The sequence below is a fragment of the Phasianus colchicus genome, chromosome Z, assembly GCF_987193195.1.
Source record: "Phasianus colchicus chromosome Z, bPhaCol1.hap1.1, whole genome shotgun sequence".
Lineage (NCBI taxonomy): Eukaryota > Metazoa > Chordata > Aves > Galliformes > Phasianidae > Phasianus > Phasianus colchicus.
In genome coordinates, this window is record NC_143476.1 from 65588631 (window position 1) to 65608490 (window position 19860).

The 19860-nt window shown below is 42.9% G+C and overlaps 1 protein-coding gene across 4 annotated transcripts in view; it reads right to left on the reverse strand.

Moving 5' to 3' along the window:
* SMARCA2 (SWI/SNF related BAF chromatin remodeling complex subunit ATPase 2) overlaps nt 1–16278 on the reverse strand; it is a 106566-nt gene extending 90288 nt beyond the window's left edge. Inside the window, exons 1-4 of one of the 4 annotated variants that reach the window (XM_090131667.1) lie at nt 14618–14742; nt 14347–14440; nt 6026–6287; nt 71–194 (exon numbers count right to left, since the gene is read on the reverse strand). In XM_090131667.1, the coding sequence (XP_089987793.1) occupies nt 71–194; nt 6026–6250 (349 nt within the window). In that variant the 5' untranslated portion in view covers nt 6251–6287; nt 14347–14440; nt 14618–14742. Of the gene's footprint in view, nt 1–70; nt 195–6025; nt 6288–14346; nt 14441–14617; nt 14758–15898; nt 16050–16119 lie in introns of those variants that run through there. The other 3 variants (XM_031610455.2, XM_031610457.2, XM_031610456.2) reach the window with 3 other exon arrangements.
* Nucleotides 16279–19860: the final 3582 nt, after the last annotated feature.

Consider the following 19860-nt stretch of genomic DNA (forward strand, 5'->3'; position numbering starts at 1 on the left):
CATGGAACTGCTGACTCTTTGCAGCAGAATGTGGCCTCAAATTCATATAGCATGCATAGTATGTATGAACCTTGGCTATGCTGGTCCATTGGACTCTGAGGTGGGCCCATCCCAGGGTGAGGAGGTCGCATAGTCTTCATGGAGCCACAATGAACATCTTCAACCATTCCTTTCTCATGTAAGCCATCAATGGACTGTGAAAACAAAATAAGTATTTAAACACAAACAATGCATAAGTTCACTATAAAAATCCAAAGGAGTTTAACTCAAAACCTAAGTAAATACAAAATACAGAAGTAGAAACTTTTCTTAACTGTCATTCAAATAAATTCAGCAGAAACATTTACCCCTGGAATCAAACATTTTGGAAAGCACAAAGCACCACTGCTCATTTGTTCCCTTTCCGTTTCTTTTTTTGACTTTTTTTTTTTCCTTCCTTAGGATCCGTTTGGCAACACCAGGGAGGCAAACTGCCCACATACAAGCACATGAACGGCACTGGTCTCATATTACAAAGTGGTGTAACATACACCAACTTGTTAAAGTACAGCCTGTGGCTTGGCTTGAGCTATTTTTAGCCCAAACTTTGCCCTTTCTGTCTCTGCTCTACTGGCATGCCCCGAACACTTTTTCTCTTCAAACATGAAGATATAATTGCTAGAGGTCCCCTAGTTTTGCCTGCAAAGAAGAGGTTAAGGCAGTCAAGGAATGGGAGACAAGGTTCTACTCAAATACTTGCGCTCCCTACAGTTTCTGATACTTTATTCACTCAAGAACTGCAGTTACCATGGTATTTGGTATGCAGAACAGGGCCAAATGTCTTCCAAAGACAGTGCAGAGAATACAGCTTGGGGTCAGAAAAACATGCTGGAGGCATGCAGGGCACTGGAAATTGTTCCTTAATAGATACTGTCAGATTCTAAGTATGAAAACAAGGCAAAAAGTGGTATCGGAAGAAAAAGATGCCTTAAGAAAACTAAAAAGGTTTACCTGGGAACAAAAATTACACAAGTTCCCTAAAATGAAATGAGATTCTGCTTACTCACTGATAACTTCAGATAACTTTATTTGCAAGGCTTGGTACAAGGAAAGAAAATCATTCATCTCTATACAGAAACATCAAACTGCCTCATTCTAAAACATATACGCAGACACACTAAATATTGTTATTGCAAGCTGATTGTACACAGAGACATTGAAGTTTGTTTAATATAAACACATGCCTATTAACTAGGAACTCTTTATAAAAGAGATAGAAGAACTTATTCCAACTGAAAATATAGATTGCCTAGGAAGCAACATTAAGTTAAAGGAAAACATAGACTAATTTATTCTGTTGCATAAGGATAACCCATGTTTAATTAATCCATTTTATATAGAAAATGGGAAAGAAGATAAAACTCCACATTTTATTTGTAAATTCTTCATAAAATTATTAAATTTTCCATCAAAATAATTTTACTAGATTTAAAGCATCTTTAAACAAAAAGTGGTTTTTGTTTGTTTTTTTTTTTTTTAATTCAGCATTTTTGAATCATTTCACCATCATTTCTTCCTTACCAGAAACTAAGGGTTAAAAAAGAAAAGTTCCAAAAAAAAAAAAAAAAAAAGGAAAAGCAAAGAGGAGTTTTGTTTCAATAGGATGTTTAATCATGCCAATACAAAAACACTTGTGAAAAGAACTTGTATCAGAAAAAAAAAAAACAAAAAAAAACTGACACTATTTTTCAGTACATGAGTTTGGGATATGGAATAGAAACATAAAGATAGACTGACACATGAAAAACAGTTTCACTGTGCTGATCAAATAAAGCTAACACCCTTTTCTGTAGTGCAAAATGTTCTTCCTGTCTCTCTCTCCTGCTTATAAAAGCAATCAACCCTGATGAGAATGCTTAGTTCTCTGCATCTTACAGAGCTGAATATTACACAAACTGAAACACTTGTACAGCCAGAACCGTTCCTATTTTGCCACAGTACATATCTATAACTCAAACTTTAGAACCTCCAAGAGGAGAAACATATTGAGTAGGAAACTAGATCTGATTTCTTTAACAGAGGACTATGGCTGTACACACCTGTGGTGTGACAGCAGAGATGAGCATCACTGCATTAATGGACAGCAACAGTGCAGCCTCTCCTGATGCTAAAAACATCGAAGAGTCTGAGATGGTACACAGCATACATATCCAGGTCATCAGAAATACAAGCACAGGAGAAGGTGGACAAACCATTTGGGCGCTAATGAAAAGCAATGAAGAAGAAAGCAAACACATGCCCACACTTTTCCTTTCAAAAAGAATTTAAGGCAAAACAAACAGGAATGGAAGGATAGGCACATGATCATAAACAGAAATGCCAGCTGGAGGAATGGTTCTGTGGGAAGAAGAGCTGACCAAAAGAACAGGGTTTTGTAAAAGATTTTTTAAAAAACTGAAAGCAAAACAAAATCTGGAACAAACTCAAATGTTTCAAGTCAAACAGAAGGGAGGATAAGTTTAACAAGAACTGGGTTTGCTTCACTGTGTTTGCAGAAATTATGCTGTGGAAGTCTAAAAGAGAAATTCATTAGAAGCAGATTTTAAAAGGCAGAACTGATGGATCTGTTTGTATAAAAAAGCTAAAAGAAAGACGAAGGTGGCATAAATTTCTTCCAAGACAAAATTAGTCTCAATGATGCTACGTTATGCAATGAGACTTGTGTTTTCAAGGATATATTTAATCTAAAAGTAACACTACAGTCCATTGGAAAATATATAAAAACAAATAGATAAGGATTACTCAACTTGAGAAACAGTTATTTCTCACAACCTCTTTGAAATGCTACATAGTTACAAAGTTAGCTGCGGACTTGAATCAATGTAACAGCAGCACCATTACCAAATCCTTGCTTCGCAAGCCCAAAACAGTAAATTCCCTGGAAGAATAAAATCAAGGTAATCATGTAACTATACTTTCCTCTGATATTTTCCCACCTTCTCATTATTTTCAGCTCATGACAAAATCCAAGGCTGTTACAGTTTACCCATCTCACAGGGCTGCAAAAGATCTCTAAGTATCTCTCCTTGAATCTGTGGTCTCCTGCACCCAAAATGCACATCAATAAAAATTGAATTGTAATGACCTCCTTAGCAATTTCATTGGTAGTCTGAACATTTCTTGAGTAAGTAACATGAAAGATGATTAACTTACTGTTTCTATCAAAGCTGTATCATTATGTAAATCAACTGTAAATTTTCCTGTGGAAGTCTTTTGGGGTTACTATGTGAATATAGAGTCTCCATCTTTCAGTAGTAACTACTGTTAAGTAATCAAACCTTAGGAATCATAACTTATACTTAATCAGTTATTTACCTACTTTTGCATATTTTCATTTTTATGCATTATGGTCTGTAAGCTAGCCAAATATCTAACAAAGAGTCAAGGTACTTTACCACCTTCTTGGTGGATTTTGAAAGTGAAAACCACAACCCCCCTGCATTTGTGCAATAAACAAGTAATTGCATAAATGGAACAGTTTTTGCTTACTCTCACTTTTACTACATTTTTCTTGACACTTAAAAAAAAAAAAAAAGATTAAAAAAAAAAACACAACACAAAACACCATGTTACATCATGACATAAAGGCCATGGACCAGCTTTAAATAAACAACTTAAAGTAAAACAGACAGAAAAAAAAAGTTACCTGGTCAAACTGAAAATTACAAATGGCTGACCAGATTTTTTTTAACTACATGGAATGTCGTTCAAGCAGCATTTGCAAAACAGTCTGGAGGCACATTTTCACAAAATTTCTTAACAGACCTTACCCAGAACTTCTTAGTTGCCTCAATGCAGTATTTCTGGAGTTGTACATGAGAACAGGCTAGAAAATTGATTTAGACTGAAAAGAAAAAAAAAAAACTTTCCACTTGCATCAGTTCAACAGATTTATTTTGTAGCTTAGTCTGAGCTTCTCTGTCTCTGTCTCTCTCTCACACGGACATACTATCTCTGAAAGAAATTTAATGATTGTTTTTAATGCTGATATAACATCAGACATCTGAAGAACATCTTGATCTTTTAGGTCCCCTTCAACCCAAGCTATTCTATGATTCTATGAACATACAAGATGAAACATGATACAGCAGTTGAGGACAATGTATGGAATACTAAACTGCTGAACTATGAAATTCCTGGTGTTAGTCTTATCTTCTTCAGGCACAGAATCTCTTAATAAAGAAGAAACTGAGAAAATTGAAGGATGTAAACCTCATCGATCTATGACATTTGAAGCATTAACCAGAGTAATGGCACTTAGGTAGTCAACCACCTAACAAATAAGAAAATATCAACTGAAAATAGTAAATCTAACCTAGCTAATTGCTAACTTACTTCAAGATCCACATGCAAAACTTACAGTTAGTTAAGGTATTGATTTTTCAGAGATTACAACTGCAACAGTTTAGTACAAACAGGGAGTTGGATCATGGCCTTCTTCAGCTGTCATTGTGTTATTAGAAATTTTAATCATACAGTTCTTCATGCACTGGCAGTGTTATGTCTCTACTGAATAGACGTTTTAACTGCTTTAATGACTAAAATTAATCCATATGTGAAAATGACACACAGAGTTGTCAATTCATGAGGAAAATTAAGATATGTTTATATTACTTTAAGACTATATTATTACTTTGATTTGAATTTCTTTACCGATGTGCTTACATAATATGTAAGTTTACATGGCAAGGTCTCAGTTGCAGCGAGCTGCAGAGGTGGCCTCCAAGCACAGCACAGAAGCTGCCCCATACTAGCTGAAAGCCTGTTTCCAGCTGTTTCCAAAAGGGACCAACTGCTAGCCAAATCTGAGCTATGAGCCTGTTGCACCTCTGTAATAATGGTTCTGAGAAAGGCTAAAATTGCACAGTAGTAGTGAGAAAGAGGAATGGGAAAATGTGAAACAGATACCAATTCCACTAATCTTCCTCAAATCTAGTCTGTATTGCCTGCAACAGCCATTGCTGAGTGACTTCCCTGCCCTTTTCTCAATCCGCTAACTTACTCACTGGATCTCCTGCACCTTCCTGCTCTGCCTTGATGAGGAAGTTAGAGAATGGCTTAGGTGGGCAACGTCAGTCAGGCAGGGTCAATTCACAACAGCTTATAAAAGTAACACATAGCATCAACAAAAGTTAGCAAAATGCCTTCCGAATCTTGGCTCTGAAAGCTGCTACTTCATTTTTCCGAAAGTAGAATATCAGTGAAGTTTAAGTGATCATTAATTCCACATATGTGGTTCACAGCCGCATGAAAATGACAGAGATTGTTCTCAAACAGAAAATTCTGCTCATGCAAAAATCTTCTCAAAGCAGAAGACATTAAAAACAGTCCAAGTATAACATTAAGTGTATGACAACAGCTAATGTAGAATTATTCACACATTCTACAATATGGAGTTTAAAATTCATTACTAAGAAGGAGTCTATGCAAAAGTATTTCAAAACAAAGTTTTTCATCCAACACAGAAGACTAAACAATTTGTAGGCACAAGCCGTTAAGAGTTGAAAGTATTAAAATGAATATCAAAATTAAATCAAATCATAATTAAATCAAATTAAATCATGCAAAACTAAAGAAGAACCCAGAAAAATTTTACGGCAGCATAATGCTCCAAAACAGGTAAGGACAAAAAGTAAAAGGTGGTTAGAATCTACTGTAAGACTTTAATACTTACAATTCCAGCATTTTCTTTAGTAAAGTCTAGTGTATGGAAAGCGCACAGTTTGAAAAGAATTTCAAAAACAAGAATTTCCAAACTACTAAGTCTGTAATTCAAAGTAGCATATTAAGAGCAAAGAAGCTGTACATAATCTCATGTATGTATCATCTTTACAACAAAGACAGAACTAACAGTGTTGTTGTAGTTTTGCAGGTGATACATGAGTTCCTGTAGCAGTTATGCAAGTCTAAATGCAGTAGAAGTTGGGTTTTTATTAACTGGAGAGAACTTTTAAGAATAAAAGGTTCACTTGTAATAAATTATTACCTTATGCATTTGGTGCATGCCTTCCTGTGGATAATCAGTGGGCCCCATTGCTGGCATTTGATGCGGGACACTGGGTGGACCAGGGCTTGGCCCCATCATGCTGTGAACTGAGCCAGGAGATGGCCCTGGTCCTGGGCTAGGTCCTAGAATCGGTCCAGGTGAAGGTCCCGGTCCAGGGGAAGGACCAGGATGAGGCATGGCGCCAGGGTCTGTGGGCGTGGACATCTATTTTTCCGACTCCTTTTCAGTGAGCAGAATAGCTCTAATAACAGAAAAACAAAACAAAGACATTTTCTACATGACATCAGGGCATTCAAGAAAATGTAATAAAGAAAATCTACTGGCAATCATCACACGGACATGCAAGCTGTCACCAGCAGAAAATGCTTAAGTGATTCTTAATATGGAACATTTGTCTGATCACCCTTCAAAAAGCCCACCAGAAGGGGGAAGTTCCTGATAGTTCAGTCAATTTCTGGACACTTATATATCAGTATGAGAGCAAAGCATACTAATATATAGTATTATATATCTACTGGATATATATCTACTGGATATCTACTGGAGAAAACTGTCGTTCAACCAACTTGCAGTCATCAAATTACACAACGCGCAGTCATGTACAGCACTACTATATAGAGTAGACCTGTGCAACTCTGAGATGTATGTGTGTTCAAAAATCCACACTCAACACACGTGACAGCAATTCTTATAAAATTCATGGGGATACAGAAAAACAAGTGGTAGAAGTATTATTAACATTATCTTCTGACTATTTTTTTTAGTTCGACGTTGAAGACTTTCCTGGTTGTCTCTACATGGTAATCTCAGTATCAAACGAAACACACGATAGAAAAGACAATTACTTTGGCCTGAATACAGTTAGAACTCACTTGAGGGATTCTGCTGATGTCACAAGCCAGGAGAATGTAGCTCAAGTGGCTTATAAAACGGTAAGCACTCAGAGAATAAATGGCAGGCTTTTACAAGCAGGAAAAATAACTACTACTATTTTCTATTTCTATGTTCTTAAGAAAACAAACTGATGCAGAGTACGGGCTTGAAGCATCCTTCATCTTCCTGAGAACTTCTATCAATGGCTAGTATTGAGAACTTTTAGTCTACTACTGTCAGACTATTGCAATGCAGTGACATAACTGCCATACTTTTACAAAACTGATAGTTGATGCCAACAAGACCAGTCATATTTCTTGGTATTACCGTCTCCCAGAAGCCTAATTTTCTTCTGTTTGATCACAGGGTGATCCCATTATCTGAGTAACTAAGACAGTAGAAAAGTAGCACTGCATAAGAAAACAAATTACAATTTTTTAGGTTACCAAACTGACTTTCTAAAAGGACAGATGGATCCCAACAGCACACAGAAGCAAACAGGATCACCCCTGGCTCAGCAGTAGCTGACCATTACACAGGGTTAGCGTGCTCTCTCAATTCAATCCAGACAGAGTTTTTACAACATTACCAGTTCAGAGTTACTTGTCTCAGAATAATAAATACAGTATGGTGAAAAATGAGCCTTGTCAAAAAGCATTTTAATTTGCAATATTTCCATAGTACATCATGGGGTTCCCTGACCCATATTCTCTTTTTATAGGAGTTGTTACAGAAGATTGTTCTACACCCACATCAGGATTTATATACAAGCCACAGTTAGCAGTAATTACTTTCTAACTGGAGTAAGTGGTGTAACCCTGTTATGGCACTGCTTACATAAACCTACATTGTAACACTGCAAACACCCTGGTTCACAGAAGACAAATTAAGAAACCGGCACTGAAGACAAGCAAAGTACGCTCCTGAGATTCCTACCAAAGCAGAAAGGAGGCCTGTCTGCATGACACATCAGAAAGAAAAGTAGATTCATGTTTAATTATGGCAATTAGGGAATTCAAAGTTTACAGAACTCATCTTTTTTTTTTTTTTTTCTTCTACGAGCAAGAATCTTTACTTACTGGGTCCAGTAGAGAAGGTAAAACACTATCACATCAAGACTACTTTCAATTATTTACCCCTAGTTATCTGAACATTGTGTCAGGATCAAAACGGCTCGCTAGCTTTTATTTATAAATTCCCTCCTGTTGCATTTTATTAGCTGCAACTCTGTTCTTCAAGGCAACAAATCAGAAAAATGGCTCATTTAAAATAAACCAGCCTTACCTGAAGTAAGCTACCTTAGGACCTTTTATACTTGCAAGGTAAAACCAGGTGATACCTCTGAAGTTTCCCTCTCCAAAACAAAAGGTAACAACAAAATACTAGAGTCACCAATCAGTTCCTCACATTCCCACAACATTGCCACAGAAGGAACTGCATCACCAAATGTTCACAGCTGCAAACACCATGCCATAGCTTCTTGTGAGATGCCTGGAATTGCCTGGAATTTGGCTGGAAAACAGATATTTTCACAAAACAAAGAGCTTTTATACAAGCCAGGTTCCATTGCGAAACGTAATACTGATCCTGTCAAAGCTGAGTCTCTCTGTACAGTGCCAGCCACATTCAGTACACTCAACAAAGCAGAACCTAGCACCAACTCCATTGTCCAGGCAAACGAGTACAGAACTACAACTCAATCAATTACAAGCCTACTGACAGTTCACAGTATCCCAAAATAATCTATTCCATAAAATACTTCATTTACACCTATGTATTAAAATAAATATCAAAATCTCCCCTTCTGTTTACCTTTACTGCAAACTTAACTTGTCATTTACCTAAAAATTAACTGGTCCTGATCTCAGCACTGCTAATTAAAAGGTCATTTACATATTTACTAAGTATTTCCAGCAAGCAGATCTGAGAAATGTGGAATACTTTTGAAAGAAATAGCAAGTGCCCAACCTGTGGAAAACGATGATTGTGAGAGGGTAATCCTACACTCCTTACTCCAGATTAAGACCCTTCTCCAATCCCTTTGAAAGCTGATAAAGTCTTTCAATTTTGTATCATTTTGAATATGTCTAAAGAGATCTTTATGAATTAAAGAAAATAATTATGTGGAAGAAAAAAAAAAACTATAAAATCTGTATAATGGGAACATAAACTGTAACATGAGTGCAAGTAACGTATGGTGTACAAAAACAGTATTTTTTTAAAAACTACCATAAACAGGAACACATTATACATGGCCTGCCCAGTTCTACTCAGAGTAGAACTGCTAAAAAAGACATCTATGAATTAAAATATCTCAAAAATTGTTTAGTTTATATTTACTAAAACTGATATAGCATTAAAATTCACAAATCAGGAACACTATTCTCATTAAAATTCAGAAAGAAGTAGATATTTAATTTTTCTAGGCCCTTATAAAAGTCTCATTAAAGTCTTGCCAAGAAAAAAAAAAAAAAAAGAGAGAGAGAGAGAGAGAGAGAGAGAGAAAGAAAACAGATCCAACAATGGCCAAGTTCTATTCAGAAAACCTTGTTATAACTATAAATTCTGGTGCCTTTACTGAAATAAGCAAAATGAAATCAACATTCTGGAAAAGCCGGAGTTAACTCATTTGTTTTGACTGCCTTTTTAACGAGTAGCTCCTGTTAGTTACAAGAAAAACAAAACAAAAATCTCATTGTCCCAAATGATATGGCTGTTGGTTCAGACTCCCCTGTGTATTACACACTAATAGTTTCTCAAGTGTCTAATCTTTAAATTTCCTCAGATTTCCAATGTAAGCGGTATCATTCACATGACTTCCAATAAGACACAGCTATTTTAGAGCTGTAACCTCATGTCACTTCTTAAATTTATTTGCATCCTTACTTCACCAAATATTTTTACTGAACATTCTAAATACACAGGCTGCTCTGAATGTAATGCCTCCTATTTATTTGCATGGAAATCACAACAAATAGCACAACAACAGTATCTGGTAGAGCAAATGCTCAGCTACAAAATTGACAGTCACCACCGTTAGCTATGCATTTTCGCAGTGACAAACAAGAGCCTGCATGCCACACCTGCAAATATTTGTACCAGCAGAGATGACCCACTGTTGCTGTCACCATTCCAACGTGCTCCGCAGTCTTCAAACCTGTATGCAGACTGGTGTTATCACATTACAAGAGAAAGGTGTCCTCTTCTCTAATCTCAGTCTGCAGGTTCAAGTCTTCAGCTTAGGCAACGTTGTGACGTAGTGGTCAGAGCTGACGGTTTGTCCAGGTTCCACGAAATCCAAACAGACCGTTCCTTTCCTATCCCAAAATACAGCGTACGTCACTTTACCCACTGAGAGCTACATCTTGAACTTTTTTTTTGATGAGGGATTCGCACACCTCCACTCTGTCTTCTGTTTTGACTCCAGCTTATAGTGGTTTTGCCATCGGTAACGATGCGATCCAGGAAACCGCCACCTTCAGCTTCATCCTGGTTCAGTAGATCCAGATAAATTTTCATACAGAATTCTTTCTGTCGCCACAGCTGAAACTCACCACCCAACGCCTCACTGTGCTCGCGCATACAGTATGGTTCCACAGACGTTCTGCAAGTGTCAACGAATGTCAATGTTTGCCATTTTTTTCTGCATGGAGGAATTCGAGGATACACTTTTACTTCATCCACACTTTCATATTAGACACTAAATTTGTCACTAAACTCTACTTCTATCTGTCACACAGCAAAAAAATGTAATGGAATATTGCTGGGAAGGTTCTATCTTCACTGCCTCCCACCAATGTCAGTTGCTGATGTCCTGGGCCAACAAAATACATAACAAAATAACAAAATAGGAGGCATTACCTTCAGAGCAGCCCTTGTGAAAGGACAGATTCTTTTCTCTCACATTTGCACAGTAAGGTGTAATGTCTCATTCCTCTCCTTCCCCAGCACTGAAGTCTAGGCAGACTATAAACCAAAAACAAAATCCCCTAATTTCTTTAGTCCCTGTTGATAGAACAAGATGGGTTTCAATTCACTGTTTGTGAATCCTACTGTTCTTACTGGTCCCAGGAATTTTCTCAAACCTTTTCTGGACTACCCAGAGTTCAGACAGACAGGCAAAAATCCATCACTATCAAGGTAGCACTAGAAAAATGGAAATACAACAGGAACCACAACACTAAGAACTGAAGAGAAATACTCACTCCCTTTGCTCCACTCTTTCTAGAACAAATGATCTAGGACACTGTCTGCATTATAAAGAATTTGAGTATGCTAAGAGGGAATGTTAGATAAGCATGTACGTTTTCACACCTAGAAGGTTTTGTAAATACGGCTCTTTCATCGCACATTAGCTCAGTCTTTCAAAACACAGAGCATTTAAGCACATTATACACACTTTGCTATAAACCTGATACGAACCCGAAGTGAACAAAGGCATGGATTTGAAACTAAACCACAGCGGGCAGTAAACCATCAGCACTACTTAGGAATTCAAGACCAGCTGGACAACCAGAAAGATCCAGAGGTTATAGACTGCTTTGGCACAAAATAGTTACACTGCATCTAGGAACAGATGGAGCAGTAAGTATTTATAATTCTTCTAGCTGTTTCCCTTACCATACAGTTCGACTTCTGCCTGTCTGTGATTGACTCAACCTAAACTGAATTTCAGTTGTTGTATTTTCAACCAGATCCCCTGCGTTGGACAGGTAGTGAAAAGGAAGGAAACTCTGCCAGTTACATCCAAAAAAAGGGGAACACGGACCCAAGCAATAGCCACACTGATGCTGCAAAGCACTCTCCCCATAACTCCACAGAAAAGCTATTGCAGTCCACATGTCCTCAGACATCTGCAAAAACAAGATAGATTTCAAAGCCGGCTTAAAAAAATACACACTGCAAAACAGAGATATGCTGCATAACAACTTGTAGTTATCTTTAAACTACCAAGCAAAATCAGAAATTATACTGCTAATGGTTCACAATATTTGCCTCACTAAATGTAATCAAATGAAGACGTTCAAAGTTTAAGAAGCGATTCACAAAGACAGTAGCTGGTTACAATTGAAATAAATAACTTGTAGTCTTTAGAAGCAAATCAGCATTACGTGTTTTACAACACAACTGGACACTATGCAGTGACATTTATGAGGACTTAACTACTGTTGTTTCATCAATGAATCAATCAGTAAACAGTAGGTGTACATGATTCAGCGTAAAATAAGTAAAGCAGAAGAGTCACATCTTCAGCTAAAATAAACCAGAATTATTCTGTTCACACAGGAGAAGCCAAACACAGTAACAGCTGAGGGATTCTGCCTTTGCATACTCAGACACATAACTTCTCTGTAACTTCAAAATCTTCTGGAAGGGAACTTGTAGCTTGGACTATAAACCACAGAATCAGAAATACTGCAATGTAATTGCTTATCCAGATACTTCAGTGAGAGATAAAAACCCCTGGGCACTGCCTTAGCTGATTATCTAGCCGTCTAACAGAGGCTGTCTGCATCCTGTTGAAGAAATTCCTATTCCTACTCCGTAGCTGTTTCAGTTTTCCATGAAGAAACTTCTCAAACTACTTCAACACACAGACTAAATTCTCCCAAAACACTAAAACAGCACCAAGAAATGACCACCTATCAGCTGGGGCTGAACATACTAGCCAGCCCCACAGAAGTCATCCTAAGTCAGAGTTCACAGAAGTTAGGTTGAGCTACGTCACCAGATTTCAATGGAGATGCCAAAGCACAGATGTGACCCTTTCCATTGGATTTGCTATAGAAGGCAACAGCCTTCAAGAGAAAAGGAGGGCAGGCGTTACAGTTGGAAGTTCACAGAACTGCCTTTTAACCCCATAGCCATGGTCACCACAAACAAATCTGTCCATGCCCAAGATCAAGCCCATGTCTGCTGCACACGTAGGTTCTATTGTACATCCAGAGTGCAGCAAACTGACTCATGACAGCAATGATTGATTACAGATTAAGTTTCCGTACAGTGACCTTTTCTACAAGTATTAATGACAATTAGTGAACATCACCTTCATGTCAGACTCTGAAAAACAAAAGCCACAATTAGAGGTAAGGCAGAGGGAAAGGAATTCATTACACGTCTCTACTTAGATGGGGAAGAAAAGAAGGAAGAACGCTGTTTCTTACTACAAGTTATTTAAAATAAAGTACCAACAAAGATGAGGCAAAGGCATCATTTTCATAATAAGAAGCGTTCTTAATATTTGCTCTAGAGATCCTGGCTCTAAATGATTCACCTAGGTGCTGCAACCCCACACTGTACTGTGTGGGGACACAGAGCAAAACATTTACCCACAAGAAGAGTAGACTTTAAATGTGTTAGAAAAAAATAAAACAATTTTCAGTCTTAGTCTTCTTAGCCTGTTATGCCAGCAAACTACAGAGCTGTGTTTAAATAAAGCCTTGCTTCTTTCTCCAAATCACCCTTCCTTATTTTATAGCTTGCAAATAAGACATAAGCTGTTCTCTGCTGCCATTTTCACAACAAGCAATCTTTATGTCATAACACTGTTCTTCTCATTCCACTGGAAGATCAACTGAACAACTGAAGAATAAAAATGACACAAAAGAGGTGTATGTCCAAGAAACACTTCGTACAGAGAGAACACACATTTAAAAAAAAAAAAAAAAAGTGTTTTAACAAGTGATCTGCTAAGCAATCTCCTAATTCATCTAAAGAATAAAATCTTTTTCGGTTAAGGATTGCTAGTTCACAGCAACACTGATAGTCTGGGCCATCAACACTGATGGAAGAAGTGCAGACATGTTTAAAGCTGCTCCCATGCACATTGTGACCTTAACTTAAAAGATCAACAAAAACTGAGAAAACATATCTAGAAATGTTAATTTCATATATGCCTTTGTCAAGAATATATTTCATATGAGCATTAACTGGAGCACTTTTTCCTCTTGTCTACTTCAAGCCTCAGGTGTTGGTCAAAGCGTTTTTCAAACTTCACAAGAAATGCTCACAGACCACTTCAGAAATGAACAAAAGAAAAGATCTGAGACTGCTTTGAACACACTCTTCTGGCGCGTATGTTCTGTGAAACACCACAGAAATACCAATCCTGAAGCCGAGACATAACTCACGAGAGAAACGCTGGATTTAATGAAGCTTTAACCTCACCTCTGTCACGTCCACGCGTTCTGTGTGATACACCCAACTCTGGACGTATTTTAAAATGCTCATTACTCGATCTTTCCTTCTATCGCTGACACAACCCTATCTTCAATGTTACCACTCTACTACATCTTTTTTCTCTTAGAATCACAGAAGGACAAAAGAAACAAAGTCAAAGACAGTAAGGGGGCAATTAGGCTCCCGAAGAGAAAGCGTGCCTCGCTTTGCATAACAATGCCCGGCTCACACGGCAGCGACAGCCCCACCTCGGACTGGTGCACTACTGAGGGAACTCGGCTCCGAAACGTGTGTTTGCCTGGGCCGCAGAGGCTGTGGGTAACGTTAAATGACGCGAACAAACTGGAAACAAAACAAAAGAGATTGCAAATGGCACAATGCGGTGTCACGGGTCCTACGTCACTTTTTGCAGAAAGCGCGCACGCTACTTCCAGCGGTACAAATAAAAATAAACTAAATGAAGAAATAAATAAAAACCAACCGCGTTTTACCGTTCCCTTTCTTCGGTTATTTACTTACCCGAAGTATTCACGGAAAGACAAAAAGAGCGGTGTTCACCGAAGTTCGGCCAGGCTGCGTGTCGCGAACAGCCGGCGCAGAGGCGAACCGCGCGGCCACACCAACCGACACGGAACGACGCTATTTACTTAATAACGATGCGCGCTTCGCAGAAGGGAGAAAGGGGGGGGGGGGGAGGGAAATCATTTAACGGTAACTTCGGCCGCAGCCTGAAGGACCGTAACTTTCCCAGCTGTGCGCAAACATGACAAATTTGTGGAGTGGGGAGGGAGGGGAGCGGGCAGAACCCGAAGCCCGCCGTCGGCTCCGGCCCCGCGCGCGGAGCTCCCGGACGGCGTCCGCGGGACCGTTACGCGCCGCCCGCGCGGGGCAGGGCAGCGCCTCGGCAGCGCCGCGCGGCTTCCGGCCCGGCCGAGGAACGTAGGCCTCGGCGAGGCGGCGGGCTGCACCCCGCCGCGCCCCGCGCGCCCCTCCGGCCTTTCTGGAAAGTTTTCGTCGCGGTCCAAAGGCTCCGCAGCGCGGGGAGACGCGGCCCCGCCGCCTTCCTCCGCCCGGCCGGGCCGTGCGGGTCCGTACCGCGGCGGGGCTCGGCGGCGGCGGGCTCGCCCCCGGGGCGCGCCTCAGGGCAGAGCCCAGCCCGGCGTCCCGCCGCACCGCGCCCCCGCCACCGCGTCACGGGCACCGAGCGCGGAGGGCGCCGCTTCCCGATCCTCCGCCCGCCCCGGCGAGGAGAGAACTTTTCCAGGTGCCGAGCTCCAACGGCGCCGCAGGGCGCGGAGCGGCGCCGCGTCCCGTACCCGCGGCCGGGGCAGAGCCCGGTCCGATCGAATAACAAAAAAAAATAAATTTCCGCGCACACCGGAAATAAAACGCTTTTCGCTTGGAAAGGCGATCGCCAAACCGCGAGCGCACGTTGTGTGTGCGTGTGTGCGCGCGTGTCTGTGTCTGTCTGTGTCTGTCTGTGCCGCTCTGCGGGGCGGGGGCCGGGCAGGCGCGGTGCCGGCGGGGATCGGACCGGAGGCAGCGGAAGCCCCGCGCGGGGCCGCGGCCCTGCCGCCCTGCCGCCCTGCCTCCCTGCCGCGCCGTGACAGGCGCCCAGCCCGCGGCCTCCCGGTGCCAGCAGCCCGCGGGGACAGCCCGGCTCCGCCGCGTTCCGCCGCAGGACGCCCCAACTTCCCCGGGCCACACAGCAGCGGCGGGGCAGGGGCGGGCGGCTCCGGGCGCAGCTCCCCGCTCCGACTCCGTCCCCGCTGCGAACGGAGCGAAAAACCGCGGCCGTACCGCGCGGCTGGCGGGCGGTCGCGGTCCCCTTCCCTCGCCGGCGGTACGCGCGGAGCTCATTCCCCCGACGCCGCATCCAAACTTTCTTCTCCCGCGCCGCGCTCGCGCCGCGTACACCGAGGCGTACCGGGCGGGGGGCGGCCGGGGCTGCGGTCCGGGAGCGCGCGGGGCGGCGGTGCGGAGCTGACGGCGCGGGGCCCCGCGGGGCGAGGCGCGTTTACCTTCCGCTCGGGCGGAGCACCGCGCCGGGTGTCGCGCCGCTGCCTCTGGGCGAGCGGCGGAGCGGGGCCGGAGAGAGGCTAGGCGCCGAGCATGACTTCACCGGTGACAGCCATTCCCTCCGCTTCCCAAACTCCGGCCCCGCCCACGGCCCCCTCCGCCGCCTCCCCGCGCCGACGCCGCCGCCGCCGCGGCTCAGGAAGCGCCGTTCCTATTGGCCCGTCGACGGGGACTGCCCGCCCGCCCCCGCGCGGAAGAGGCGCCCCTATTGGATGCAGCCGCCCGTCGCTCATCCGGGAGGCCGCGGGGCGGAGGGTGCGGAATGTGCCCGGCTCCGTGCGCGACGGCCGCGCCGCCGCCGAGACTCCGCCGCGCCGCCTCCCGGCCCGCCCGCGCGGAGCGGAGCGCGGGCCCGGGGCCACCTCCGTGAGGAGGCGCCGGCGGGCCGCGCGGGGATAGGCGGAGAAGGTGCTGGAAGCGCGACGCTGCCCCGCGGCCTGCCCGGGCCGGCCCGCCGCCGCGGGGCGGAGCGGGGAGGAGCCGGGCGGAGGGCGGCGGGGCCTCCCGCACCTGGCGGCGCGGCGCCGCGGGACACCTGCCTGCGGAAAGGGACGCACGCGCAAACAAAAAGACTCGCGGAAAGCCGTCACCGAAACTTCGGGGCCGCGGCGCGGGGAGGAGGGCGGCCGACAACGTTCGGGGCGGCCGCCCCCCCGTCCGGCCGCGGCGCCGCGCCCCGCCGGAGCCCCGTGCCGCCGGCAGGCCGCGAGGAGCGGCGGCGGGTCGGCGACGGCGCGGTGCGGGCGGGTAAATGGCGCCGCCGCGCTGCGCTCGGCACGCCGCCCGCCTCCCGGGCCGGAGCGGCTTTATCCGCGCCCGGCCGCGCACCCGCGGGAGGCGGCGCGTCGCCGGCGCTGTTTGCGGAAGGTACCGCTGTTTATGTAACGGCGCCGCGGGGCCGCGCTCGGAACAGGCCGCCACCGGCCGCTCAGACACAAGCGCGCCGGCAGGCAGAGCGCGGCGGTACGCGCGGTCCTAACCCCGTCACGAGGACGGAGCTCTGCAGGTGGTGTGCCTGTCCCACTGCGGGCTGCACGCTTTGCAAGAGGTCAAGGTTAAGGTGAAGGAAAGCCTGCCGCTCCTCTCACTCGCCTGCGTTTAACGTGACGCTGCGCTGCTGGAGTAAGTGGCCGGGTGTAAGGACCCGGAGCACCGGCGGGGGTTGTTCTGTGGCTGCTTTGGACCCTTACTGCTGGTGGAATGTGAGCGGTAACCACCCGGTTATAACCTAGCGGTGCAGTGCTGTTGTTACGTGTTTTCCGAGGTGTCACCGCTCGATCCTTAGTTTCATCTTGATTGTTACTCAAAGTCGAAATGCCGATAGATAACTGTCAGACAATCGGTGGTAACGCCGAGTGCCCAATAAAACAGCTAGGGAACGTGCTGTTCTCAGTTCGTCACTGTTTTTGTGGGCGACATCGAAGTGGGGACAAAATGAAAGAAATGGAAATGCTTTCAAATCTGTGTATACAAGTATCCACAATCGCTACTTAAAACTGTGATCCACTAGCGCTGTGAGACTCACTTTGTAAGTTTGTTTAAACTCACTTTGTAAGTTGCAACCCAGCGTCTTGGAATCATAGCTGGTGTTCTTGGGAATTGATTCTATCACAGGTGAAAGGATTCTTCCTCTTTCCTTTCATTTTCATCTTACCATAACTACAAACAGGTATTTGGTGGGCAGATTCTCTGGATGTTTGTTTTTATCTATTCCCAGAGTCAATCTGCAGGCCCTGCACTTTTTCCATGTGTCCAAAACGGAAAGCAAACACCAAGCAATGGAGTGGAAGCTTCTGTGCTGTGCAGGACATGCTCCAGCTCTTTGACTTGGCAGTATTCAAACGATTACAAACCAGCTCAAACCAGTTTTTTGGAGTTTTTTGATTGTTTGGTTGTGGGGTTTTTTGTTGTTGTTGGGTTTTTTGTTTGTTTGTTTTTTGTTTTTTTTTGCTGTTTGTTTACGAGAAAGGATACGGAGAATAAGGAAGAAATGCAAGATTAGGCTTTGAGATAAATGTACCTATGTTTAATTAACAGTTACCTTTACTTTAGGAGGGCACTGCAGCCAATTTTCTCACCCCTGTTTAGGACAACTAAACTTCAGATGAGTGGGTATATTGTTAATGTCAGACTTGTTCCATTTGGTCAAGTATGAATTAATCTGATTGTAACCTGACTGAGAGGTTGGATTTATTTATTTATTTATTTATTTATTTATTTATTTATTTATTTATATCAGGATCAAAGAAAGGATATTCAACAACAATAATCTAAAAATACTTAGTGAAATTTATAGGATCAATAACAGTTTTTTTGTACATGAGACTTGAGTGTGAGAAGCTTCATGAATAGCAAATATGAAAATATAAATTAGTTTCCCACTGATTAATCTGTCTAGCTTAGCAAAATTTAAAAATGTGAGGGCAAATCATAGTCATCAGGGAGCTGCAGTTACAGTTGCAGCTGTACCTACCACTACCTCAAAAGAATGCCCTGCTGCAACAGTTGTGTCTGCCAGAAGTTACAGCCATTGCAGCAGAAATGACAGAAATTAGGGGCTGGCTTGCTTGCTTGTTTGTTTTAGTGCCTCAGTCCTCAGCAAAGTCCAGCTGCTAAGGTTAGATGGACTGTGAAAATGAGTTAAAGCTATGACATTCCATGGAGGTGGCTCATGCTCAGGTTTCTGTGCAATTAACAACAACAATGGATTATTATTTTTTAAAATGTATCCAGGGAAGCCCTTAAGTGAGCAAAGTGAAGACTTGCTTTAAGGAAATAGATGTCTGATAATTTCTGATAATGTTGGTTGCTGTTTTGGTAGAGAGTATTCACCTCAAAATGCAAAGAGAAAAGGCCTATTTAAATGCTTGAACTTCAATGGAAGTTTTGAAAGGTGAAAATGGGATGAAGATGAAATATTTCTTGCCATATGGTGAGGTCATTTAGATCACCATCATCCGGGGACCTCAGACTGGTCTCTGTGGGTTTGCTGCAATAAGATGGGAATGTCTGATGTTACACATCAGGATAGTTCATGTGTCTAGCTTACCCCAAAGAGAAGCAGGAGTCGTCTTTTTTCCCTTCACCTTCCACTCCCTCCCCATCCTTTTTCTCCTTTCTGCTAAGGAGTCAACACAAACCCTGTGATAATTAAGTAAATCATTGATGTAAGAAACCTGGAAAGTGTCTTTTTTTTACTTGTACTCTCTGCAGAAGTCTTCTCATGCCCTGTCCATTGTGTATTGAAGACAGTAGTTTTTATTGCTGAAGCACATGAATCTTAGCAGGAAGGATATTCTACCTACCTGTGTATTGATCTGTGGTTCGTAATATGGGTGAGTGTGACAGATTCCATTAGAATGGCACATCCTAGCCTGATATAATTGACAACGAAGCAATTAATTAGATATGGCTAGAATTTTTCTTGCTCCTGTGGAAGAGGTAATAGTTATTTAATTTATAACTTCAGTTCTAAATTAACTTCCATGAATGTGTTTGGACGTCCGACCATTTTTCCCTTCGTCTTTTTTTTTTTTTTTTCTCATGAAGATATAAATTTTCCTCAACTTTCCTCATTTTAGAAAAGAGAGTCTTTCAAATTATCTTCATTTGCTTTAAACTCTCAAGGTGTGTTTATGTGTATGTGATGTCCAAAAGACAATATTGAGCTGAGATCTTCTCAA